Below are 19,330 nucleotides of genomic sequence, written 5' to 3' on the forward strand. Positions count from 1 at the left end.
GAAGCAAGGATGAGACAAGCTAAACTGAGGATTGAAAGGGAAGAACTTGCCCTGGCCAAAGAGAAGCTTGCCTTTGCTAGAGAGCAGCAGATGAGTGGGTTAGCTCCCACTGGTGGCAGCAATCTCCCAAGAGAAAAAGAGAAGGGTTTAGATACTAAATACCTGACAAAGATAGTGCCCCCCTTTAAGCAAGGGGATGACATCCAGAAATGGATGGCTGCTCTGGAGAGGGCCTGCACTGTGCAGTGCATTCCCCAGAGTCAGTGGGCAGCTATACTGTGGCTCTCCTTTGATGGCAAAGGTAGAGATAAGCTCCTCACTACTAGAGTTGAGGAGGCTAACAATTACCAGGTCCTGAAAAATGCACTGGTTGATGGGTTTGGCTTAACCACTGAGCAGTACAGGTTGCTGTTCAGAGACACCCAGAAAACTCAGTCTCAGGACTGGTCTGACTTTGTTGATTGTGCCACTAAGGCTTTGGAAGGCTGGCTACTGGGTAGCAAGGTTACTGACTTCACAGGATTGTATAATCTTATTATGAGAGAGCAAGTCTTAAATAATTGTCAGAACCAGTTATTACACCAGCACCTGGTAGACTCTGATCTGACCTCTCCACAAGAATTGGGTAAGAGGGCAGACAAATGGGTCAGAACCAGGATTAGGCCCAAGAACCAAGGTGGTGACCAGAAAAAGGAATCAACCAAGCCTCAAGAGAAGGGTGGGAATAAATCTCCAGATCAAACCACATCAGGGCCCCAAAAATCCTCTGAGGGGGGTGGGTCCCAGAATCCTTCTAATAACCAGAAGAAACCCTATTGTTATCCCTGTAAACAGGTGGGTCATTTGAAAACTGACAGCAGTTGCCCAAAGAATAACAATAAGGAGAACATACCCCCAAGTAACATTCCCAAACCTCCTGTTACTATTAGTAGTAATCCCCCAGGTGGTGGGAGTGCCCCCAAGAATTTGGGTGCATTTACTTTGGGAGTTCCTGGGGACTCTGGCCTAACCAGGTCCCCAAACTTAGATACTCTTGTCTGTGAGACTGGCATGGGGTTTGCCAACTTCACAACTTGTCCCAACACTTTGGGCAAGTACAGACAGGAGCCCCTCATCAATGGTATAAAAGTTGAGGCCTATAGAGATACAGGGGCTAGCATCACTATGGTGACTGAGAGTCTAGTCCCCTCAAGGCAACTTTTACCTGGTGCCACATACCAGGTGATCAATATTGATGGAGTACAGAGAGATCATCCCATGGCAGTGGTCAATCTCAGCTGGGGAGGTGTCACTGGCCACAAGAGAGTGGCAGTGTCACCAAATTTGCCTGTAGATTGCCTACTCGGGAATGATTTAGAGCTCTCAGCCTGGGCTGAAGTAGAGCAAGAAACCCATTCTAAAATGGTAAACATCCATGGTAAGGTTAGTGGGGCAGTGATAGCCACAGCCCCAGTCCAAGATGTCCTCCCTGAACAGGTCAGGAGGGCTGTGCCAGCCACAGCCCAATCTCAGACAACTTCCTTCCCAGAACAGGTTGTCAAGGCTGTGATGGTCACAGCCCACACCCAAACTGAGCCCCATCCTGAAAAGGTTGGGAGAGTTGTGATGGCCACAGCTCAAACTCAGACAGATGATAGTGTTGTGAAGCCTGAAACTATGGATCACTCCACTCAGACAGAGAGCATTGAGGAGGAAGAGAAATCTCCCTCCCACCAGACTTTAGGAAAGGGTCAGCCTCCTCAGGGAACTGATCTGACCCCTTGTGAAGAAACTGCCACAGAGGTAGTCAGGCCTAGCCTGGCAGAACCCCTGATGCCAGTGGACCCTTCCAAGGTGGGACCCAGTCTGGAGCAGGTAACCTGCCCCTCTCTACCCTGCCTCAGTCAGCCCAGGGCTGTAGAGGTCAGGGAGGCCAGTGTTGGACCCCAAAGGGCCCCCTGTCCAAAAGAATTCCCCAATCAGCAGATTAAGGGCACTGAAGCTAGTAGTCCTAGCCAAGTGAAAATAAAATCAACTCCTGAGGGATCCCCCTTAAATTTAGTTAGGGACCTCCCACAGATGGACACTGTTGGGCACAGCCAAACCTGGGACCTGAGGGCCCCAAACCTGACCTGTCCCTCCAGTAAACCAAACAGAGGGACCCAACCTCCAGCTGTAGGTAGCCAGAGGTTGACCCTGAGAGCCCAAAACAACTCAGTCTGGGAAAGAAAGGCCTCTATGGTGGAAAATGATTGGAGGAAGCTGAGCCCAAAATTAGTGGAGCCTCACTTCAGTACTCCATTTCAGCACCAGCCTTTTCCTTTGCCAAAACACACCACAGGTAGAGATTCCCTATGGTGGAGACCCTCAGATACCCTTAGGGTGAGGGATTGCTTAGTGGACCATGAGATAGGGGGTAACCATGCCAGTGCTGGTACTTCCTTATATGGCCACTCAGGCAATATAGGCTTACCTGGCAAGGATAGCCTTATCTCCTTTCGTTTGGGGGGGGGGGGGGGGGTTATGTAGGAAGGTAGATCCCTGACTATGGTTGCCCCCAACTTTTTGCCTGGTGTTTTGCTGGTTTTCTGACTTAGTTGACCTGGGGCCCTGCTATTCAGGACCCCAGGCCTACTGCTCTCTCTGTAAAATGGATTCCATGTACCTTAGGTACATATCTAATTGGATACTGAGTCACCTTATCAGTCCCTGTACAGTGTACCTTAGGTACCCAGGGCATAGGTGTACCCAGGGCCTACCAGGGGCTGCAGCATGTATTATGCCACCCCTGGCTGGCCATCCAAATCTGACACAACTGGCTGCTTGACAGCTGGGGCAAGGTGGTGTACTCACCCTTTGCTTTAGATATAGTATACCTATATCTAACCCTAAAAATGGACACACAGATCTCCTATCAGTCACTCCTATGGCAGGCCTTGACAATCCTGAAGGCAGAGTGCTTGGAATCGTGTGAGATAGTGCTCTGGCATGAGCTGAGCCTGTCTGCGGCTTTCGGGATCCATCCCTTAGCCGTTTCCATGATATCGCATACCATATACTCTTAAGTGCATTATAATCCTCGCGGTTATATGCCAACTCTGGTATCGCTTTATCAAAACATGTCGAGTAAGGTGTCATACGAATTGGAATACTAACCCCTCGCCAATTCTGGCGACGGGGTTAGCATTCCACCCTTCTAGAGGGACACGACATGTATGTAACCTGTAACCCCGGTTAAAGTCAGACAGAGCCCTAGCATCCACAAAATGGATGCTGCCACCGAGACACAAGTCTGCCCTCCTGCTGCTGGGAGTCCTCCCAGAGCAGGAGGCAAGGACAAAGGGTTTCCTGCCAGGGGCGGTGCCAGCACCGTCCCAGACAGGGTTTTGTGTATTCCAGGTAGGCAGGGCTACAGAGGAAGGTGACTGCAAGTGACACCCCGGTGCTCACTGTGCATAGGCCGGCTGAAACCAGTTCCAGGGGCACTCCAGCCCCTGGCCTGGGGAAAGCCCGCCAAAGGAGAGGGGTGTAACCACCCCCCTCCTGGTCCCACCCATAGGGCAGGGCTTAGTCGCGTGCCAGCCCCCTTTTCCCAGATAAAGGTAGGAACTGGCCCCCTTCCAAATTAGATCATCTTTGGAATCAAGACACGACTTTCTACGAAAGGACATCAAGATTTCTTCTTCAAGATTCTCCCTTGTGACTAAGGAGTAGTCACCCTGCATCCGCAGGCACCACCTTAAGAACACTGCGGTCTGCTGCAAGTCCTTCCTCCGGAATCCGACTGTCCAGCTCGACAAGACCCGGCTTCCCTGGCACCTCCGACCTCTACTCACCTCTACAGCCAAGCTGAGAACCGTGAGTGCGACGAGACCTCAAGGGACCGACTATTGCCAAGACTGCACGACTTCTTCACAGCAAGCCCGCCGGGTAATCTACTGGCGAGTGCTTTGGGGTCCGAGAAGCCCCGACCCTGAGCAGCTCCAGCACCGAAGATCAGCCCCCCAGCATCTCCACGATCGGCGTGGGGCCCTTCTGCTTTTTGCTGCTCACCGCGTTGTTTGGCTACTAGCCCGCTGGCTTGTGGCCTTCTGAACGACGCCCGACGACATCACTGCTGCTGGTCTGGTTGCTCCAGACTGGTTCTTGCTCCCTTCCAGAAGAGGAGCACCCCGGACCCTCCTGGTCCACTCAAGACGCCATTTTGAGTCCACCGCGTGGGCTTGAATTAGCCAAGGCTTTGTTGCCCAATCCTGGGTCCTTCGACGCCGACAGCTTCATCCATCGTGGGACAGCTCGCCCCTCCATCCTGGTCGCCGACAACGCCTCCTGGTCCGTGAGATCTGCAGAGCACAGCGTCGCCCACTCACCTAGTCGAGGTGACTACCCTCCGGTGCCCTCCTGGTGCCCCTGACTACTGGCTAGTAGTCACAAACTTGGTCCCCTCTGCTTTCAGGTGTCATCCATCTTCAAGATCCAGGCTTGGATCACTTCGAACTCTCTTCACTGGTCGCCTGCCAGCATCTTTCTTCCAGGCTCCTGGTTCGTCTACGAGGATTCCCGACGTCTTTTGAGACATATGCAGCTGCAGCCCCTGGGCTAGGTAACTTCGGCATTTCGGTGCCCCAGCATAGCCTCACTATCCAAGGGTCAGGATCCACTGTCGTTTTCTTCCTACCAGGTCGGGTTCGCCCGTGAACACTAACTTTACCTTTACTAGCTATCATAGGCTTTGTCCCGCATCCCGCGTGAGAGTGCACACTCTGCACCCGAGTCCCCTGGGCCTCCTAGAAGTAATCTAACGATTCTATAGTCAAGTCCTAGCGATTCCAAAGCCTATTAGTACTGTACTTACCTGCTAGTAGTTTCGCATTCCACTTTTTGAGTATATGGTTTCCCGTGCCCCTCGGGCATTTGTATATACTGTGCTAACTTAAGTATTTTTATAAGAGTTTTGTATTGTGCTTAGCTCCCTGACTCATAAAGAGTTCAGGGTAGACTTGTTAGAAATAAAGATACATTTATTTTCATGACAACTTGTGTGGTGTCCTTTCACTGGGTGTTCAAGGGGTAATGTGATGGTAAAACAGCTGGCTTAACACGCCCTCTAGAGTCTTAGCCTTAGACTGCTCGTATCCATGCTACTAGGATAGCTGGTCTCTAAGGTTGACTTACAACCAATCATCAATAAGGGTTGTTTGGACTGATACAAAGTGCTCACTAGAATAGTGAACATTATATATCAGGCCAACTTCTCACAGTTATCTATATCCCTTTTTCATTCAAAAGAGTATGTCGCACTACTGAAACTACTGAAACCATTTATTTTGTAAAATTGAACGTCAATGTTCAAGGTACCTCTGAGAGCTGCAGAAAAGAAACATTGTCCTACAGGACAGTTTTTACCTTCTGTTCTTGGCACTGCTTTTGCCACTTGTGTGGCCAGGGGTCTAAGACCGTATAATATAATGTTCCTGTCTCTATCTAAGGCAGCTGCTTCCTCCTGATTTGGGTCCACTGTTTGGTCAAGGCCTCCTGAAGGGGCGCATTCTGAGCAGACAGTGAGGGATGAGTAGTATGCAAGAAGACATCATCCCTAGAAGGGACTTGAAAGTACGGACTTTGATGGTGTTTTTTGAAGACACTGCGGTAGCCAGAATGATCAGTTTGTGTTTCCTTTCTTGAGAAGGGAAGGCTTTGGAAGAGGTTGTATTTAGAGTTGCCCCCAGGAATGTGATAACTTTGGTGGGCTGTAAGTTGTTGAGAGTCAGACCTAGGCGTTGGAAAATAGTGAGACAGGTGTTGGAAGAAATTTGCGCGTCTGTCATAGATGGTGCCTTCACCAGCCAGTCGTCCAGGTAGGGGAAGACCTGGTGATTTTGCTGTCTCAGGAAAGCTGCCACAGGAGCCAGGCACTTTGTGAAAATGCGTGGCGCTGATTTGAGGCCGAATGGGAGGACACAGAATTGGTAGTGTTGACCTGCTACTTCAAATCGTAGGAATTTCTTGTGGCGTTTGTGTATTGGGATATGGTAATATGCGTCTTGCAGGTCCAAAGACGTCATAAAGTCTCCTTCCTCTAGGGATCCTAGGATTTCCTGGATAGTCACCATTCGAAACGATTGGCTCTTCAAGAATGTATTGAGTGCCCTGAGATCTAGAATGGGCCTCCATTTCTTCTTCTTCTGTTGAATTAAAAAGAAGCGGGAATAAAATCCCTTCCCTTTTTGAGCTGATGGAACTCGCTCTATTGCTCCTTTCTTCAACATTGAAGAGATTTCTTGCAGGAGTAAACAAAGGTGCCTGTGTTGAATTTTGCGAGGAGGAGTTAACGGTGGGATTGAATTGAATTCCAATGAGTGACCATGCTGGATTAATTGGAGTACCCACCGATCTGTTGTTATCGATCTCCAATTGTGGAGGAAGTGTGTCAATTTTCCTCCAATTTTGAATGGACAATACTGTGGGGGGACTGGCTGTTGGAAATGGTCATTGTCGTCCGCCGGCTGGTTTCCTCTGGGATTTTCCCCTGAAGTTCGATCTCCCATAGGAGGTCTGACGACCTTGTTGCTGCTGTCGCTGCTGATATTGTGAGCGATTTTGATTGTAGGAATAAGAGGATTTTCCTTGATATGATCCCCTGTAAGAGGGTTGACCCCTTCCTCTGTGCCCTCGAAAGGACTGGTTCTTAAATTGTAAAGTGCCGAGAGCTCTTGCAGTGTCTGTGTCTTTTTTGATTGTCTGCAAGGCCTCATCCATTTTTTCCCCAAATAGGTGTTGTCCGTCATAGGGCATGTCCAAGACTTTGGTTTTGACCTCTTGTCCGAAAGATGTGGCTTTGAGCCATTCTTGTCTGCGCAAAACTGCTGCGCCTGCCAGCTGTCTGAAGCCTGTCATGGCGACATCTACAGCGGAATCGATGATCTCCGATGCTGACATTTGTCCTTCTTTAAGGAGTGATTGAACCTCATCCTTCAATTCTTCGGGTACATCCGCTAGATACGGAACAATGTCTTCCCATAATTGTCTATTCTATCTGCCTAGTAGCGCAATGGCGTTGGCCACCTTGACAGTCATCGCTGACGTTGTAGAAAAACGTTTGCCGATGCCATCCAATTTCCTGCCCTCCTTGTCTGGTGGTGCTGACAATGGCGAGGGCGGATTTCTCTAATTCTTTTGTGCGGCTTGGGTGACTACCGAATCCGGCTTGGGATGTGCATTAAGGCATGTAGGTGCTGTTGTTGGTGCCTTATACTTTTTATCCAGTCTAGGTACCACTATTGAAACTGATGCAGGTGTTTGAATGAGTTGCTGACCTTGTTCCCAGATGTGATCTATAATGGGAATCGATCTAGCCGTCTTTTTTATAGGATCCTTAAAGTCATATAAGAAACAATCTGTTTCCTGTGATTCTATAGTCATGTGGAACCTAGTGGCTGCTCTCTCTATTAAATTGTGGAATCCGCCGATATCCACTGGCGGAGAGTCTGAAGTATTGGGTTCAGGTGTGGCTGGAGAATGAGCAACATAATCTTCATCGTCTCTGTTATGGGACAGGTCGTCTCTAACCTCTCCTTCTTCTGGTTCATTGCCTTCCTCATCAGAAGATTGAATGTGATGAACTGTTTCCCTCTCGTGAGGTATGTCCAAAGGTGGTGGTCTTGACTTTGGAGATGTTGCGGTCTGGATGATGCTGGAGATTTCTCCGTGGAAGGGGCCGCTGGCGATTCAGGGAATCGTTTTTTGTAGTCCTCGATCAAAAATTGTAGATCAGTGACTATAGCAGCCGGAAGGCAGATCATTGGAGTGACGTGAGTTTGTACTTGAGCTTGAACAGTTTCTTCAGTAAAAATGACCTCATCTCCATCGTCATCTGTGCTCTGGCATTTTACAATGAGATCCGATGGACTAGTAGCCTGATCGAATTGGTCGTCCTCTGATTCATCATCTTGTAATAGACAAGATGGGGGTAATTTTTTAACCCTACTTGGCGATGTCAAATCTGGCGTAATAGGGAGTTTGGTAATCTTTTTTGATGGAATTAACTCAGATTTTTTCCATGGCGTCGACGATGTTGTCGTCGACGACGACGTCGTGGTCGCCGGTGTCGTAGACGGTGCTGACGTCGATCGTTTCTCAATTGTCGACGATGAGGTCGTCGACGGTTCCCTCGTCGACGGTGCGGTCGTCGGTGATGTTGTTGTCAACGGTGCGGTCGTCGACGGTCCTGTCGACGGTGCCTTCGTCGTCGACGGTGCGGTCGTCGACGGTGCTTTCGTCGTCGACGGTGCTTTCGTCGTCGACGATGCCTTCGTCGTCGACGGTGCAGTCGTCGACGGTGACTTTGGCGTCGACGATGCTCTTACCGTCGTCGATGTCTTCGTCGACGGTGCGCCAGATGTCGATGGTGTCTTCGTCGATGGTGGAGGCGTCGCCGTTTTGTGTCTCGTCGACGTCGGTGTCGTCGTCGACGATGACGGAGCCTTGATGAACGTCGACTGCTTTTTTATCAGTACAATCGATGACAGTGGCTTACCCGTCATCGACGATTGAGTGGTCGTCGTCATCGATGAAGAGGCTGATGACGCCATTGTCGTCGAAACCGTCGACATAGGTGGTTTTTCTTGAAGAAAACGTCGACGAACTAGTCGACGATGACTGCGTTGGCTTTCTGAAGGTGGGAGCATCCTTCACAGACGTATCAGATCTTACCTCAGAAGACCTTGTGGTAGTCTTTTTATGAGGGACGTCTGTAGGGCTAGGGGAAGCAGCCCTTGGCCTTTTCAAGGACAGTTTTGATGAAACTGAAGCCATTTCACTGCCCTCTGAGGACAGTACATCATCCTCTCTGGTTTTAAGTCTGTTCAACCAGAGGAGCAGTCTCCCTTCTCTGTCTTTTAGAGTCTTAGTAGAGAATGTTCTACAAATCCTACATTCTTTAGGAGAATGATCAGGGTAAAGACAGTAGAGGCAAGTTTCATGCTTGTAATCGACGTGCAGTCTCTTCTTACCACAAGATGAACAGGCTCTGAACAGGCCTTTCTTCTGCTGATCAGCCATTGTTGTTTGTTAAAGCAAATTATCCAAGTTCTATGAAAAAAGAGATAAATCCAAGAAACCTGAGGAGAGCTCAGGTGGAGACTCCCTAGCACAACGTGCGGTAGAAAATCTGAGAGACTGAGGCTCCTGGCAGGAAGGTTCTAGAGGGAGGTGGTAGCTGATTGGCTACCTTCAGGATTTTGGTCCTTTTTACAAAAGGACATAGATAGGCTACTAAGGCAAGGCCCTTAGGCCTACTTTTCTCTATGTATGTCTATAGGACATTACTTTTCTATGTACCGGGGGCTCCCATCTCGACGACGGGGAATGATTCAGGCATGTGAATCTATGAAAGACACCCATAATACTGGATAATATGCTGCTTTTCAGAACTATTTTAGCTGTTGTCTCATTGTAAAAACTGAAAGGGTAGAGAGGCCTTCAAGGGATATAATTCAAGAGAACAATCAATTGTTTGATGTAACTCTAGGAGAAATTAATTAACCTAATGTATGAATCATATAAGCAAATACACAAAATCTATTTGTTTGGACCATATGTAACAACAAATAAACACATTAAAACATATAAACGTATAGACAACAAAACACAAGGGTGTATATGAAAAGAATTTTATCAAACATTCATTGAATCAGCAATAAATCAAAGAAGCAGGTATGGAAATGCTGGTATGGATAACGTGATAACAAAATAATCAATAGCACAGCAAAACCTAAAAAGAACATCTATCTCAAAAACAAAGCGACTCAAACACTGCAGAGATAAGATGAAGGTCGACGTTTCGGTCTCTTTACAACAAAATTATCGAGACCATCCTCAGGACTGTTGTCATTAAAACACTGCTGAAAGCTGTACTGTAATCCAGATGGATGTAAGGTACCACAGAGTTGGTCTCAGGGAAGGGTTTAGCGTTGAACACGGGTTAGTGCCTTTAAATTGAGCACAGACGCCCCTCAGGCTCAATCGCCGGGAAATAAGATAGACGATCAATTTTCTAAATGGCTACTGCCTCAGGGTGAAAACCGCTCCGTAATATGGAAGCTAGGGACCTATAATCCTCTTAACATCCAACGACTGTATCCACAAAAAACGAAATCTTTTGGGCTGTGGCGGTTGCAAGACGAAGAGCTTGAAACCTTTTCCGGTGCCCTTTCGAATTAATGTTGACTGCGTCTTAGATTGAAGCAACCGCAGATACGAGGGTTCAAGCTCTTCGTCTTGCAACCGCCACAGCCCAAAAGATTTCGTTTTTTGTGGATACAGTCGTTGGATGTTAAGAGGATTATAGGTCCCTAGCTTCCATATTACGGAGCGGTTTTCACCCTGAGGCAGTAGCCATTTAGAAAATTGATCGTCTATCTTATTTCCCGGCGATTGAGCCTGAGGGGCGTCAGTGCTCCATTTAAAGGCACTAACCCGTGTTCAACGCTAAACCCTTCCCTGAGACCAACTCTGTGGTACCTTACATCCATCTGGATTACAGTACAGCTTTCAGCAGTGTTTTAATGACAACAGTCCTGAGGATGGTCTCGATAATTTTGTTGTAAAGAGACCGAAACGTCGACCTTCATCTTATCTCTGCAGTGTTTGAGTCGCTTTGTTTTTGAGATAGATGTTCTTTTTAGGTTTTGCTGTGCTATTGATTATTTTGTTATCACGTTATCCATACCAGCATTTCCATACCTGCTTCTTTGATTTATTGCTGATTCAATAAATGTTTGATAAAATTCTTTTCATATACACCCTTGTGTTTTGTTGTCTATACGTTTATATGTTTTAATGTGTTTATTTGTTGTTACATATGGTCCAAACAAATAGATTTTGTGTATTTGCTTATATGATTCATACATTAGGTTAATTAATTTCTCCTAGAGTTACATCAAACAATTGATTGTTCTCTTGAATTATATCCCTTGAAGGCCTCTCTACCCTTTCATTTAACTACCCAAGCCCTCAAGGGTCTAACTGGGTCACTCACGTTCTTTTAATCATTGTAAAAACTGTCACTCATTTACCAATTGTTAAAAGTATACTGGAATGTCCTTTTAGGGAAGTACAAATCCAATACAAGAATTATGTAAATGATCCAGTTTTTTTAAGATGCCAAATACACAAGTGAAATGGCTAGCATACAAGTCTAAATCCTTCAATTTCAGTAGGCAGTAACCTTCAGGGCCATATCATGGATCCCGTTCATTAGCAGGAGTATGTGGAAATATATGACAATCCTAAAACCACACGTTTCTAACATTTACACTCCAATGTAAGTGGTAATGCCAAAATGTATATCTGCTGACGTTTAGAACCAGCATGTTTTATTTTTTTGTGGTAAATTATAATGCCCTTCCCTGTGAAAAAGTTTTCCTCCAATTGAGAATGTAAATCATATTAGACTTTTGTTACTCAGTATATACAACTAGTCCAAAAAAATAGTAGTAGCATACTAAATAGGACTTTCTTTAAATATAACTTACCTTTTCAAACTCCGTGGAAGCATCTTGAAAATGTGAGCGAGAGTGAAGAACAAAATGCTTGGGAAGATGGCCCGGCTCACACTCCAGATACTTAGTTGCATCACACAAGGTTTCACTGAAGAAGTTGCTGCACCCTCGTTTCTTCCAAGCCACAACTGCTGCAACTACAAGGATCTGCAAAAGGTATAAAGCTTTACTACAGGCCACTGTACAGCTCACTAAAGTCTCATTTTACACGGTACCCTGCATAGGGCTAGGAAAGTAGTCATAATGTTTTGCGAATACATAACAGGCAAGTGAAGGGGTAACGAGTCACTATCTATAGATAGTGGCTCTGTTGTTAAAAGACAATGTACAAACATTATGATTAGGTGTGGTTTTGCGAATTGCTTAAGCATTCAGAAATAACATTTCTTGAGTTTAACCTGACAAGTCGCCCATCGAGTACTTTAAAGTCATTGAAGACACCCAGGCGTTTATCTGCCCTCTGACAGTCCAGTTCATCCTCTCTACATAATTGACTTATGCCTTTCACCAAGGTTCCTAACACTACTGCACGGAAACCGGGCAACAAGCAAATGCCGCGCTTGCGCAAAAATCAACAAGGGGAAATACCATAAGGATATTGGCAAACCGAAGGTTAGCTTCTGGGCCTACTATATAATGTCTCGATTGTTGTGCATAATGAGACTAGCCTGCATTGGTCCACCAAGCCTCTACTTAGACATAGATATTGAAAACATGGGCACTAAAGAAGGACTATGACTGTGCCTATTTCTCAGGAGGAAGGGGGCGGACGACAAGGCTCAGAGTCTGCCGCTGCCTGCCAGTCTCCCGTGCCCGGAGGAGTGTTGAAAGGGCCGCCTAGGCTCCAACTGCGCTGGACGCGCCTGGACAGGTGCCCGGGCAAAGACTGTGCTAAGAGCGGGCCCGTCTGCACCCGTCAGAGCCTGGCAGAGGCTGGGCTGAGCCACCCCTCTTGCAACTTTTGCCTGTTTATAACAGTCTGATAATTGCTTGGACACCATAGGAAAGGGGGGGACGAGCTGCCTTGAAGCATTTAGAAACGTATCCAGCTCCCATAGCTCGTGTCTACAGAGGAACAAGCTTGTGCTGGAAATCTACTTGCATTATTAACTGAGGAATAGCCACTTGGAAGGTACCGTGTACAATATACTAGTCCTGGACACCTATTTTTACTTGACTTTACATTGACTGCCCTAAGAAGATTGCATATTATATATCATTTTTAGTCTGTCCACAGACAGCAGAGCTGGTTCCCGCTTGGCCTGGTCTTAGTAACGGTGTATCCCATCTATTACTGTATAGTATTTTACACTATATTTGGTATCTTTCTTTTACTATAATTGGATATAATACTTTTTGGAGAGGTAAAAACGGTTAAACAAAAGGCGCCAGTAACCAACATTCCATGCACAACTATTGCCTCATATCTGGTAGGAGCAATTAGTGCAATTACTGAAGAAATAGACAGGACAGAATGTCGTCTCTCATTGGGAGCAGGTGTGGTGATGGGAGAGGCAGCTGGTGATGGTAATGGATTGGTACCAGAAGGGAATGTGCAACTGGAGGGAGTAAAACACACTGAGGTGCCTGCGGTCTCCCAAAATACATTAGAAATAGAGCTCAATATACAATCTGACCCCCCCCCCCCCACGTACACATATACCCGACGGACCCCTGACCCTAAAAAAGAAGAGAGGGTGTAAGAAGACCCAAGTAATGGTTGGAGGTACTAAAGGTAAGAAGGGACCCAATCAGAGACCCATAGAACTAGCTAGTAAGAGTATAACTGATTCAGACACCCCCTGAATATGCAATCAGCACAAATAATAGCCTCTCTAGTATCCAAAATAGATGACTTTCTAAATTCGATCCGTGAAAAACTTGACAAATTGTCTTGTGAATTGGATACACTTAATGGCTTGTATAGGAACACCAGTTGCAATAATGGATAGGGGGGAAATGCAATAAAGGAAGGCCCACTTAAGTTACTACCACAGGTAAATGTTCCCTCAGATGAGGCAATAAATAATGTGACAAGCAGAGAACAATCTAGGGTTACTAACAATTCTAGAACAGTAGGGCACAATCTTAGGGGATCGGAGCCCATATACACTTTCTAGGATAGGTTTAGACAACCGACCCTGATAAACCAAGACCAGTTAGAACAAAGGGCTAGAATTTACCCGGACCAACCCTCCGTAAAGCATACCCAGATGAGAGATAATGTTGCGCATGGGGGAGGAGCTGGTGTCTCTCTATAAATCAGTAAGTGCCACCAGTGAAACACTGATGGCATCCCTCTGAGGCACACGCTATTTTCCTCTTAGCAAGGATTATGATATCAAGCTTGGTTTTTGTTGGTTCAAAAAACGTTTTATTCAAGTCATTTATATTCATACGTTGAATCACTTTATCAAATTACATTCTTTGATATGTTTTTTCATTGGACATCATTACTACTCATCCTCCTATGCATTTCGGGTGTGAAACCACCCTTCTTCAGGGAGAGGCACTAGAATTCAAAACATATATAAAGCAAAAATCAATATGTCATACACATTTACAAATGGTTGAAAATTCATGAGTCTTATAAGAGGGCTACATGCCACCAAAGTGCGTATTGTGCCTGAATTAACCGTTATCCCAAGCCTGGGTAAAAAAACATAACTCACATGAGTTTCTTTCAGCAATGTACTCCGTCTGCAAATATTAATACATACTCCAAGTTACACAACCAAACCTACTTGTGTATGGGTTTTAAATGTCCTATGCCCGAGCGACATGTTCACTGACCTTCAAAACGTTAATATCCCGTGTTCTTAAGTCATCCGACTTTTCCGATAGATTACTTCACTCAGCATTCATGTTTGAATATGTTTATTGTATTTTGTCATAGTACAGAAGTACACATATGCAGTCATTGCGAATAAATTGCGCTGTTACATTAGACAGGAAGTCCCAGGCTTTGCGAATCGCCACCCCCCCCGTGGAGGTATGGCAGCAAAGGGCCAACTTAACAGGAGCACGGGTAAACAGCATGACAGGTTCATATAGCTCCAGCACATGCATGATACAATAACGCCCAGTAGTGACAGTGCCTAGCGGTGATGCAAAGAACCTCTGTATAGTGGCTGCATAGCCCAGTCTCATTCCATACAGCACTCAAGGTATACCATGACCGGAAAAGCAGGTCAGTTATTCACATTACCAAGATATTGCACATTCAAAATTGTATTCGAAAACTATCAACCATAAGGAACAATGCTAGACATATAGGAAACCATTAACCAGGTGGTGCCTAACTGTGATCATGTGTGTGTGTGTATGGAGTTTGGGATACCGAAAGGAGTGTGACTAAGTGTGACGTGTCGACGGGAACAGGGTGTGCTCGGTAGACTTCTTATGGAAAGTAGGGCATGTGGGAAATGCCGTGGCGAGAGGGGGGGGGCAGGGGAGCGGTAAGGGAGGCAGCAAGGGAGGAGGGGGGGGGGAGGCCGGGCACGAGGGCAATGCCAATAGTGGTGCTGACTAGCATGGGGAAGTCACTCACACAATCCCATTCTGCAAACACACCTGGTGATAGGTCGTCAGGATACCATCCCACTCCAGCGCAATAGGATACATCCTGAGCCCTGCCGTTTCCTCTCGGTGCAACGCCACACTCTCAGCTCTCGCCCAATTATCCAGCGAGCGCCGCCACTGCACCGTTTGTGGGGGCACATGATGCTTCCAACGTCTAGTAATAAGGCGTTTTGCCGTAATCAACCCCAGATCCCAGAATCTCGTTTGCACCCTCGTCTGTTTCGTTCTTCTAAATAACCCTAACAGACAAGCTTCCCAGGTAGTCGGTAGGGTGCCCCCTGTCGCTTTCGCCAAAGTAGCCGACACTGCTGCCCAGTAAGGCTGCAGCAAAGTGCAGGACCAAAGGACATGTAAAAACTGTGCGTCTACGAGGCCACATTTAGGGCATGCTGTCGCAGTGAGTCCAAAGTACCGATTAATTTTGTCCGGAGACAGATATGCTCGGTGGATCACATAGTACTGTATAATCTTGAAGCGTGCATTGCGCGGTACATGTTGCGATCCAGCCAGCACTCTCGCCCATTCTTTGTCAGTCCTGTCCCGTCCTCTATCAGTTGCCCATTTGTCCCGTAGGCGTTGAGGGGAGAAATGTGTATGTGTGTGCAATGCTTGAGCAATCCAGTGTACAAGATGAGAGCCGTGGCCCATCACATGCAAGTATTGGTTAAGCAGGTGTATCGGTGGTTCCTCCGCCAGTGGTCCCCAAGCCCTCGTCAATGTGTGCAGTAGTTTTGCGTGAGTCAGGAATTGCCCCACCGGTAACCCTGTGTTGTTTGCTAGCGTCTCGAAAGGAAGCAGTGCACCGTCCGCAAATAGGTCGCCTAAGCTTTCTAAGTCAGCAGCTCCCCAGCTGTCCAGCAGAGGTGCCATGAGTGTCTCGGATCCCCAGGGCGTACCCAGTAATGGCAGGTTGGGTGCGTATGGCGTTACCGCCGCAGTTAGCTTCAGGCCTCTGTGGAAGCACTTCCTCGCCACCTCTAGGTGGAGTTGGTCCTGAACACATGACCCAGCCAAGGGGTGAAACAGCGCATGAATCTGGGAGATCGACATGATAGTCTCTGTAGTGGCTGTGTCACTCAGATTATGCCCGCTCAGCCAGTAAGCTACCCACTGCAGTTGCGCAGCCAAGTAATACAGCTCGTGGTTCGGGACCGATAGTCCACCACTCTCTGTCGCAGCATAAAGGGTCCTCAACGCCACCCTGGGACGGCCCTTGCTCCAAATCAATCGCCTTTGCAATGTGTCTAGCTCGCGAAATGTGCGAACTGGCACATAGACCGGCAAATTTGCATAGAAATATAGGAGCCTAGGCAAGACGACCGCCTTCGCCAGAGCAATACGGCTGGGCACATTCAGCGGGAGAGTGTTCCAGAAGGAAACTTGCGCTGTGAGCGAGGAAATCGCCCTCGTGAGGTTGCCATCCAGCAGGTCCGCGGTACACCCGGATCCCCAGATATCGGAATACTGTGGGGTACCATAGTAGTCGCTCGCCCATCACCGCAACATCGCACTCAGGGGTGTCTGCTGCAAAAGAGTACACTCCCGACTTCGGCCAATTGACGCGCAACCCCGACATTTCGCCAAAAGTTCGAAAGATGTCTGTTAGTGCGCGGGGGAAACAGGTCAGGTCCCTGACAGAGTAACAAGTCATCTGCATATAGCGATACTGAGTGCATCCCATCCATCAACCTGATCCCCCATGTCTCGCCAGAAGCTCGCAGTAGCGTCGCCAGTGGCTCCATCATGAGCGCGAATATCAGTGGGGAGAGAGGACACCCCTGTCTCGTGCCTCTGCGGACTCGAATCGGGTCCGAGAAGAGCCTATTTGTTCGAACCCGCACTACAGGTGCTGAGTAGAGGAGTTCCACCATTCTGAGGTACGCCTCACCCAGTCCGAACCGTTCCAGCACCAGCGCCAGGTAGGGCCACTCCACCGAGTCGAACGCCTTTTCAAGGTTGAGGATCACACACCCCGAACGTGGCCACCGGGACACCGCCTGACTCTGCACGCGAAAGAGTCGTCTAATATTGTAAGACGTGCTGCGGGTAGGAACAAATCCATTCTGGTCTGTGTGCACAAGTGTAGGGACCAAAGGCGCCAATCTCTGGGCCAGCGCAGATGCCAGGATCTTATAATCCGTGTTAAGGAGAGCAAGTGGCCGGTAAGATCCCATGTTTAGTGCATCTTTGTCCGGTTTCAATAGGGAGATCACATTGGCCTCGTTCAGGGACGAAGGAAGTGCTGCTTCCCGTATCGCCGCCGTGTACATCCGCAGTAATTTGGGAATAAGAACGGTGGAGTACGCCTTATAAAACTCCGCCGGCAGGCCATCAGGCCCGGGGGATTTACCATTCGAGAGTGAGAATATGACAGACCGGAGTTCTTCCGCAGCGAACGGCGCCCCCAGCTCCTCACACTGCGCATTAGTGACCGTCGGCAACGGGAGTCCGGATAAATACTCAGTGATCTCCTGTACTGTCACCCTCAATCGGGAGCAGTACAAGGACCAGTAGTGGCTCGAAAACGCCTCATGGATAGCCCTCTGGGTGAAGACCACATCTCCCTGCGCCGTGCGGATCGACATCACTGGCAATGTTTGGGTGTCCTTCCTAATGAGCCATGTCAGAAGTTTGCCAGCTTTATCTCCAGCGTGATGCATACGCACCGAGTGGGCTGCATAGTTCAAGTTCTTCAGCCTGTCAAGGAGCCGCGCGTGTCGTCCGCGCGCATCTAGTAAGGCCGAGTCGTCTCCCTCCACCGCCTCTCGTTCACCCGTCAGTAGTTCCGCCTCTATTTGTGTCAGGTCCCTATCCACCTGGCGTCGCAGTCCCGCCTGTGCCCCCAGACAGTGGCCTCTCACCACCACTTTGAATGCATCCCATTCGACCTGCGGGGTGGATGCAGTGTCAGTGTTGTCTTCAAAGTACTGCAAAATCCGGTTCGATAGCAGTTCCCGGAAGGGAGCATCTAACAGTACGTCAGGCTGGAGACGCCACGTGGGTACCGGTGGGTGTGGGCGTTCCCAGGCGAAGTCAAGTGTGTGTGGATTGTGGTCCGAATGAGTGCGACCCAGGTATTGGGAGTCCGTGACCAACGGTAAGAGATCGCTGGATAGCATGAACCGGTCGAGTCTGACATGGAATGCGTGGGCACCGGAATAGTATGAATAAGTCCGTGTGGTGGGATTGCGGCAGCGCCAAGCGTCAGCAAGGTCCCACTGCTTCGCCCAGTCAGCAAATGTGCGCGAAGTACCATGCATCGCCGCATTTGCCAGAGGCGGGGTGGACCTATCTAGCACCACATCAAGGACACAATTATAGTCGCCACCCAGTAGAAGCGGCACTCCCGGCCATGCTGCTAGTGCTGTCGACAAGTGTGTGAGAAAGCGCCCATGGTCGATATTGGGAGCGTATCTGGATGCCAGAGCTATGTGTTGGCCGTCTAGGTTGCCTTGAAGCAGCACATATCTGCCTTCCTCATCTATGTTGCTATGCGTCAGAGCAAAGGGGACCCCCGGGCGAATCCATATGAGAGCCCTTCGCGCATAGGCCGAGAAGCCTGTAGCATATATCTGCCCTCTCCAGCGGCGGCGCAGGGTATGTACCTCCGGTCAGGTGCGTCTCTTGTAACAGTGCTATCTGTACCTGGTGTCGCTTGAGGTACGAGTACACCTGATAACGACGTGAGGGGGTGTGCATACCACGTACATTCCAAGTGCAAAATTTAACTACAGCCATTAGAACATTTCTTCTCCACCACCCCGAATCCCCACCCACCCACCGCACTGTAAAGCGCGTTCCACCAGTTCAAACCATCGCATAATGTCGAATACATTGCCCACCAATACACTTCAAGACTCCAACACACATTAAGGGAAGGGGAAATTTGCACCAGTCCTGTAACCATTAAACATTGAAAAATAATGCCAAAAGGGCAACTGCAAAACATGCCGTCGTCCAAACGCTCTAGCGAGCACTAACTGTTCGTACGTTCTAAAACAATGTAGGGGGTTTGCTAAGCACGTGAGTTAAATGTACTGAGAAGACATGTAGAGTTGACAAGGGCACTCCACCCATGCCACAGGCGTCCATTTTCGCCCAGCCCACTGTCGATGTAGGCTCACAATCCCAAGCGCCGTCGAGGCGGCAGGAAGCTCTCAGACTCAGCAGAAAGTTCACTCGCAAGGACTTACCATCGGGGGGGCAGC

The 19,330-nt window shown here is 48.2% G+C and overlaps 1 protein-coding gene across 1 annotated transcript in view; it reads right to left on the reverse strand.

Annotated features, from left to right (window-relative positions):
• The window catches only part of PKD1L1 (polycystin 1 like 1, transient receptor potential channel interacting), a 1,793,388-nt gene that overhangs the window by 400,556 nt on the left and 1,373,502 nt on the right, over nucleotides 1-19,330 (reverse strand). The window contains exon 51 of the mRNA XM_078688182.1: nucleotides 11,514-11,687. Within this exon, the coding sequence (XP_078544308.1) occupies nucleotides 11,514-11,687 (174 nt within the window). The remainder of the gene's footprint in view (nucleotides 1-11,513; nucleotides 11,688-19,330) is intronic.

This window comes from Lissotriton helveticus, chromosome 4_1 (genome assembly GCF_964261635.1).
Source record: "Lissotriton helveticus chromosome 4_1, aLisHel1.1, whole genome shotgun sequence".
Taxonomy (NCBI): Eukaryota; Metazoa; Chordata; class Amphibia; order Caudata; family Salamandridae; genus Lissotriton; species Lissotriton helveticus.